Raw genomic sequence first — 9,003 nt, 5'->3', positions numbered from 1 at the left:
GAATGATTAGACACACTCCAAGGAAAAGCAGTTAAATGATTATGAACTGTTTGCTTTTTATAATCAATTGAACTAGAATCATATAATTGAGTAGTGGGAGGTGGTAGATTAGTGGCACTAGTGGGTGGTGGTAGAAGGAGGTGGTAGCTTTAACGCATTGAACTTTGGATCAAAATGTGGGGAGTTTTAGTTCCAGTCACACCAAGCTACCACTCCTGGGCCCCTGAGCAAGGCCCTAAACCCCATAGCTGCTCAGTTGTATAAATGAGAAATAAAAGTCACTCTGGATAAGGTCACCTGCCAAATGACATACATGTAAATGAGTCACATTTAGTGCAACTTACCCACAAACCTGATGGCGCGGCGTATATAAGAGTTAAAATTGCAGCCGGCAGCATTGATGTTGGCCTCGGGTCCAGGGCCACTATGGGTTTTGGACAACCAGCAGAACAAAATGCCTTCTCCAATCATTATCTGTAGACAAAATGTTTTTTAGTGAAGACTAATATTCTGCAATGAGATTGAGTGCAACATTTTATTTCTGCACATTTATGTTTTAATGTCCTCTCACCATAGACCTGCTGCTGTGTATCTGAGAAGAATCTTTTCACCTATGGCCCTGAACCTGTCCCTGTCTTTCAATCTAAACTCCATTGACATCATGGAGTCTGGGAATCAAGTACACACCAGGTCAATTATTGATTTTGGCTATAGTCTTGGATATAATTTATATTCAAAAAGCTTTAAACTGGCAGGAACATGAATTACAGTCTGGTAATTTGCATGTTGAATGTTTTATACACCATGTAGACATTGCAGCTTCCTTGTCCATAAAGACGACCACTTTATTTACTAGGTGAGGAGTTTAAATCCCGGCAGGACTTATGATGTCAGCAGTGTTCTACATTCTGTGATGGCAGATGAGCTGTTATGGATATAAACAGACTGTTGGCGCGATGAAGTGCCACACAGCAAGCTAAATCTAAATTCAGATAGCATGCAGATCACACCACATATCCCTCCACGTGACTGACTCTGACCCTACAATATCTCTCTCTCTCTCTCTCTCTCTCTCTCTCTCTAACACACACACACACACACACACACACACACACACACACACATGCACTCGCTTCTCTACACAGTGACAATTGGCAAAACCACAGGAGTCCCAAGAGCCTGCAGTCACTTCCGCCCCTTGTGCTAAATCTGTCAGGTAAACAGACTTTAGACACAAATGAGCTGGACAAAAGGGAGAGTAGAAAGCTTATTATCCACTGTTATTTATAAAACCAAGGTTAGTATTTATAGGATAGTATTTATTCTGTATATACAGTTACCTCTGCAGCTATTGGGAAGGAAACATGTTTGAAATCAACAGATAAAAAGAAGAGAATTTCAGAATTCTTGTTTATTTTCTGATAATAAACTCCTAGATGTGCTGAACAACTTCAAACATGACATCCATTGTTTGACTCCACCCATTTCTCAATTAATGAAATATATTGGAACATGTGACTGACAAGTGTTTTATGACGTGCAGGGTGTGCCCTGTTGGACTGATTGTTAAAACTAGTAATGGCTCTGAATCTCCATGAGCCATGGGGTTTTGCATGTGAAGACAGAATTAGTTTGTTAGACAAAAAAATGATATTAAACGGATAAACTAACATGAAGACTAGAGAGCTGTCTGTGGTAGAGAAGCAAGCTATTTTAAAGCTTTTACACAAGCATAGTACAACTTTTTTAAATCTGAATCCATTCATGAGAGGTGTAACAAAGCTCCAAAACAACAGTCAGTGACCTCACTAACAACTTTAACAAGGCAGGGGTGAAAGTCACACAATCCATAGTTAGAACAGTGAGAATGAAAATACCATGAAGGGGACTAGACACAGAATCATCAAATGTACATCATGATTCCCACAGATGTGAAATAATAATTATATATTGATGTGATGATAAGGTTTTCAAATCATTTTGTTCAATTAGTGTACATTCAGCATATGAAAACTACAAATAGACATTTAAAGAACTGGGAAACACAATACAAACTTGGCAGCCTGTTGTAATCTCAGTTATAGAAACTGCCTTTCGTTATGTTCATTGGTGAGGTACTCAGAAAATATTACCAACAAATTAATCACAGTGTATTTGTAGTTTGTACTTCAAACCTGTTTAGCCATCTTGTCATTTGTATTTAATAAGCTTCAAGAAGTCAATAGGAATCCGAGCATGAAATAATCATTGTGTCTTGCTGTAAGTGACCTGCAACTCTCACTGCAATAAATTCAATATAATAACCCAGTGTACCACAGCTCACATAACCAATGTGATCTGAGACCAGGCGCTTCTTCTGCCATTAATAATAAAAAGGAAAAATTTTACACAGTCCCAGATGTCCCTAGATGGGGTTAATTGCACTCTCAAAGTGCTAATAAATGTTTGCTTTAAAATGTGTCATTAGAATAGATATGTAAACTTCACTGAAAATGGCTAGATTATAGTAATAATTACAAATTTGGACATAACTGACATCTAAAATGCACTCAACCCAAATGGCTTACAAGGTAAATGACCTACCTGTAAAATGATCAAGTTCATTTCTTCAGACTAAAAGCAATGCTGTTAAACATCGCTAGCAACCATAAAGTAAACTTTATTAGAAACGCCTGTACAGTTTGCACAGTGTTGCAGCTAAATGATCATTACAAACAAATTTAATGAAAGGTTTCAAATTTTATTAACGTGTGATAACAATAGTCTGTCTTTTTTAATTAATATTTTTAATAAGATTAAACAAAAAGAAAAAGCTATCCTGCTGTGAACTCTTGCCTCAATCCGACCTCTAACAATAAGTCATTACATACACTGCAATAAGAAATATTTAAGAAGATAAGTCATAGAGCTGACCTTTAATAATGGAAAAGCATATATAATGTAATTATATTTACAAACTTTTAAGAAATATTTGGTATAGTGTGTCTCACATGTATTTATTGTGATGTATAACAAGTTTAAACACTGTTTTAACAGATTTTATAACCTTATAATTCCAAGGTCTAATATGTATGTAGGAATATCTAACACGCATGATATTCAACCAACTATGTCTAGTCAACACAAAACATGTTGGTGTAACCTACAATACAGAATGTATAAGGTTAGGTTAAAGTTAAGGTAAAAGTAGGTGATATAGAACACACTTAGGTTGCACATAAATGAATAAAAGGACCTCACAAAAGAATGAATAACTACTTGTGTGTATGTGCTTATATGACACTGACCGTGACAGCAGGTGCGCCGATGGTGAGGATGAAGAGCATGAGGAAAGGGATAATTTCATGCGTTGGCTCGATGTATGGTAAACTCAAACTGCGGTCAAAGCAGCTGAAGCCCCAGTGCACTGGTTTAAAAATGTCAGTCCACTCAAGAAAGTACAAACTGGCTACAGATGACACCAGGATTGGAAGCTGGAGGAAAGGAACAAAATAATATGGTGAGAAAATGTGGCAAAAGAAGGCCATATCAGATTCAGATTTGTTGGGTTACATTTTTGTGATTATTCAAAGCTTACGACTTTCCATCAATACACTGTATTGTATGTATATATATATATATATATATATATATATATATATATATATATATATATATATATATATATATATATATATATATATATCTGTATTTGCAAAGAAAGTCCCTCGCATTTAGTTTTATGTTATTCACAGGTTTTAAGTTATCTGGCATAAACCGTTCACGTTATGCAAATCACCTGCGTGTAATTCGTGCCTCCTAGTTTGATTCATGAAAAATGAAAAACAATTAAGGTCAGAAAACTTTCTAACTTTATTTCAGCCTATAGATGAAAAGGAAAAACAATGTGAATAATTTTAGAGGAAAACTAAAGTAAAAATATCCAATTACCGGGTGCACACCAATAAACTAATATTCAGCTGAAGCCTTTTAGATTTTACCATGGCATATAATCATTTTGGGTAAGAGCTCTTCAGTTTGGCATTTCTTGACCTAGCATTCTCCCTATCAAAAAACGTTGTCAGATTGAACAATTATCTCACAACCCTCTTTAGGTCACCCTACAGATTCCAGATTACATTTACATCTGGACTCTTCTAAATCTTAAAGCAATTCTAAAACCTTGATCTTAATTTTGTGAAGCCATTACTTTGTGGTTTGGAGCTGTCTTTTAGGTTGTTGTCTTTCAGCCTTTAGGTTAGGTTTTATTGACTGGTATTTGATGGTTTACTTGATTTCCTCCACCCTAATAAAAGCCATGTGTGGGTATTTTTGGCCAATAAGTTTAACGTTGGTCTCATTAAACCACAGCAAATTATTTCACATGGTTAAAATATTGTCTATCTTGGCAACCTAACCTATAGACCAGACATATGTTTTCTCCTGGTCTTCTGATCAGTGTTAGCGGGGCATCCCGAGATGTACAGCTGTATATTATGTAGGGTTAATTAGTTAGTCACTGGATGGAAGGTGTGTGTATGAATGTGATTGGTTGATTCTAAAAAATTGCCACATTCCTAACTATAAAAAAATAGTCCACTACTGCAACCTGGGTGCTAAAATTTATTCTTTATCATTTCCTAAAACATTTCTAATAGTGGTTTCTGGTTCTGTCATGATTTAACTAACATTTTGAACACCTCTAAAACATGCAATTTTAACAGGGATGTGTAGACTTTCTATCCACTGTGAGCTGTGAAGAAATAATAAAATATTCGAATAAATGTGTATAAACATTGTAACCGAAACGTTCTGAGCCATACTTTTGTATAAGATTCCACAACACCTTCTGATTAATCGCCATCAAGTATTCAGCAGCACTGCCAAATCAATAAGCAAGACAAAGTAAATCAGGGTTCTAAGGTGAAACATAGTCCTCTCTGTGGCGCATGGTCTAAATTTGGCCACTGGCATCTTCTCACAGCCGTGTTCCAAATTCAGCTTTAACAGGCAACCTTGTAGCGAGAAAGCACAGGAGCTTTTAGTGTGAGCAGTACAGAAGGATGAGCCCTGCTGAGTTTGGGAGTGCTTACAGATGCTTAGCTTAAATTAACCAGCCTCAATTACAATGCCAAACAATCACACAATCCAAAACATGGAACTATTGTATGCTCTTCACCTGTGCATTTGATTATTCAAACAAAAAACAAATCCTAAAAGTGATTGTGTGGAAATAGTTATTAAAAAAAACTCTACAAAACGAAATGTTAAAACTCATTATAATGCATTATAACCATGTTGCAATGTTGAGGACTTCTCACACTATATCATTTTGTTTTTCTTAGCATAGATTGAGAAATATAAATATATGTCAGTGGAACCACCTTGACTACAGTAAAATCTTGCAGAATTAGCAAGCTGAGGCAGCTGCTCATTGTAGCACGGTGCATATCAAGCAGCTTCTCTTTCTACTGCACTCCAACCGACACCTCATTAATGAAACAGGAGAAATACTGTACACCCGACCAGGCCTCGTAACGTGATGGAAGAAGTGATAACTCATCCCGTGTTAGAACTTGTCGCACTTTCAGGAAAAGCACTTTAAGGGTTAAGCCTGGATGCAATTTTAGCAACACAAAACCCAATCTAGAGAGACAGATTACAATTCCTCTCATACCTGGGAAATACCTTTTAAGATTTCAGAGCTTATTCAAGTGTATCGCTCATCAAACTGTCGACAAAAAACTTGCAGGGGCAGGCGAAAGTCATTTAAATAATGAATATATATGAATAGAGGCTGGTTGCTTATTTATAGAAACTCAGGCACTGGAGATTTCACAGCAAGCACTTAAATATTCCCATTTCCAACATTGTTCAAATATTTATATTGTGTAGTTAGTAGGTGAGAGGCACACTCTTTATCTGAGAAGAATGCACACACACACACACACACACACACACACACACACCCACACACACACTAGATTCACAAATCTATGCACCTGTACATCAGATTAAGATCATCAGACGGATTTAAGCAGTTGAGTACAATTCTTTGCAAAATCTTAACAGATTTAAAAAGACAATAAGGGATATGCAAAATGTTGTATATTTCTATAATTATTGCATCACTGGCTTCTTCTTCACTGGTGCCCTTAAGAAAAAGTGCCCTTAAAAATCTGTCTTTTTCTCTTAGTAAAGAATGACTATAATCTCTCTTTATTTTATATACTGCAACATAATTACATTTTTGCTTTTTTGTTTTACTAATGTTATTATTACTGTAGCTAAGCCTGACCTTAGATTAGTTTTTATTTTGTAAATAAAAGCCACAATATATATTATACGTGACTACAAAGAGGTGAAACAATGTTATACAATGTGTAGTTGACTTATGCCCACAACCCATAGACTAGATAGAAGGAAGATAGAAGATAGATAGATAGATAGATAGATAGATAGATAGATAGATAGATAGATAGATAGATAGAAAGAAAGAAAGAAAGAAGGAAGGAAGGAAGGAAGGAAGGATGGATGGATGGATGGATGGATGGATGGATGGATCAGGGCACCTGAACCTGTTTGACCCAGATATGCTCAAGTTGCTCACTAGGCCAGAGGTGTGTACTAATAAATATATTTGTGAAGAACACACTATTACACATATAGATCATCATTTAGTCTCGTCACCACATCCTGACATTACAAATACAACTTTTATGCTCTCTATTTTTCCTCTCAGCATGCATGTTTAGTAAAAATATGTGTCAGTGTAAAAAAACCCTGACCTGCTCTCTGCTAAGCTGCTATGAAATAAATATGAACAGTACACATGGATGAATCAAACATGAGGTGGACAAAAACAGGAAAAGCACTTCAGGATATTTTCCTTTATTATTATTTTATTGCATTTCATAATTTACATTTGTATCTATCTTCTCTAGATATGATATCACATGATATTATTTAATCAGTGAATGTAACCTTTTCGGAAAGTATAAAGTATAAACACAAGGTGAACAGCGATTTATAAAAAAAACCCTACTTTTAAAGCACTGAACTCTTCAGGGAGCCTCTGGATTCACAAAAAATGGAATGAATGCACATGATCTGGGTTTTAACAACCTGATTTGTGCAATTGACAATAAACCACTGGTGACGAATAGACTACATTTCCTAGTTGAAATGCATAAGACAGATACACGTGCAGGATTGATTTGCGGATTTGAACGCTTGAATGCATCAGCATCACGTAGTTGAAGGCATTTAATAGCGTCTCGCGATAAAGCACTCATGTCTGACCTACCTCAACAAAATAGAAGCATGGCAGCAAGGAAAGGCTGTCCTTAGTCGTCTTTTCCTTTGCTCTTTCTCTCGCAGACATGGCTATTTCTTTGCCTTTCCGTGCCAAGAAGACAGCTTGGCTCACTTGTAGCGGGTTTTTTTTTCTTCTTTTTTTTATCAGCGGATCACGAACACCAGCCGACAATTCCAGGAGACTGAAGCTGCCATTAGATCCAAGGATGAAGAAAACCCAGACGTCTTATTATAATTTTTTTTTTAATTAACTAAGCATCAGCTCGCTTTAAATGCTCGCATGTAATTTGCAGTGGACACACCGCGCGCGCTCGCACTGCCCAAAGCAATCATTTATTTGGCGGAACGGCTACTGTACTGATGCGCATGCGCACTAACGTGTTCAATTGCCGTTAACGGGTTGAAGAAACAAGCCTCAGAGATCAGCTAATAACACTGACACACACACACACACATAAATATATATATATATATATATATATATATATATATATATATATATATATATATATATATATAAAACCAATAAAAAAGCCTTTGTTCTTAATGACGGCCTGCAAACGCTTCTTGTAGGTCTGTACAAGATTTCTATAGGTCTGCTGTGAAATGTTTTCCCACTCTTCCTTCGCAAAAGCCTCCAATTGTTGAAGATTGGAAGGCGTCCTAACATTGACCTGGATCTTCAACTCTACAATTCTCAGTTTGGTTTAGGTCAGGGCTCTGATTTGGCCACTCCAGAACATATATGTTTTTGTCCCTGAACCATTGTTTGACCACTTGCGCCGTATGCTTCGGGTCATTATCCTGCTGGTAGGTTCAATTCTCTGGAAGGTTGAGCTTGTGTGCTGAAGCCACCAGGTCTCATCAAGAATCTTGAGATAGTCCTCTTTTTTCATGATACCTTTTTTCTTAACAAGGTTACCTGTACCACTGACAGAGAAACATCCCAATAGCATGACGTGACCACCGCAGTGCTTGACCATTGCAATTGTAATCTCAGGATTGAATGATTCCTCTTTCTTACGCCAAACATTTGCAACATCCATATATCCAAAGAGCTCCAATATAGTCTCATCTGACCAGAGGATGGATGACCAAAAGTTCGGATCTCTATCTAGGTGACCCTTGCAAAGGCCAGGCGCACATCCCGGTGTCTCTGTGTAAGAAGTGGTGTCTTTCTTGGTCGATGTCCATGGAGACCACCTCAATGCATCAGCTTTATATGGTTGAAATGACAGTAAAAGTTCTTGACTCTTGACTTGATTCCAGTTCTTTCTAAATGGCCTTGCAGCCTTTGCATCCACTATTGGCATTGACAACACACTTACAAAGGTCATGACGGAGTTCTTTCTTCTTGGCCATGGTGACAGTGATCAAAAATAAGTAAAGCTTTGCCCCTTAATTATACTTTACAGTGCAGGTTTTACCATTTAACATTATTTGACCGTGATTGATTAGACCTGAATTGATGAAATTGATTATAGTCACTGGAGTGTGAAACCATGTGCACTTTCACAAATGAATGAATGAAATGAATTTTTTCTGAGATTGGGAAAAGGGTATGGTTAATTTTAAACAGGCTCAAAGAGAATCTCTGGCCATCTCTATTGGTATATAAATGAAGTTTAGCTAACATGTGTGGGTTTGTGCATAGCAACTAATATATATTGAATACAATGGAAGTATTGCCAAAGTAGTTTTTATAAA

The 9,003-nt window shown here is 36.7% G+C and overlaps 1 protein-coding gene across 1 annotated transcript in view; it reads right to left on the bottom strand.

The window, feature by feature from the left end:
- LOC124383765 (phospholipid phosphatase-related protein type 4) overlaps positions 1 to 7,662 on the bottom strand; it is a 16,030-nt gene extending 8,368 nt beyond the window's left edge. Inside the window, 3 exon segments of the mRNA XM_046846059.1 lie at positions 345 to 474; positions 3,288 to 3,473; positions 7,286 to 7,662. Coding sequence (XP_046702015.1) covers positions 345 to 474; positions 3,288 to 3,473; positions 7,286 to 7,363 — 394 coding nt within the window. The 5' untranslated portion in view covers positions 7,364 to 7,662.
- Positions 7,663 to 9,003: the final 1,341 nt, after the last annotated feature.

This window comes from Silurus meridionalis, chromosome 4 (assembly GCF_014805685.1).
Source record: "Silurus meridionalis isolate SWU-2019-XX chromosome 4, ASM1480568v1, whole genome shotgun sequence".
Lineage (NCBI taxonomy): Eukaryota > Metazoa > Chordata > Actinopteri > Siluriformes > Siluridae > Silurus > Silurus meridionalis.
The sequence above is the reverse complement of the archived record's forward strand: the minus strand, read 5'-3'. Positions and strand labels throughout refer to the sequence as shown.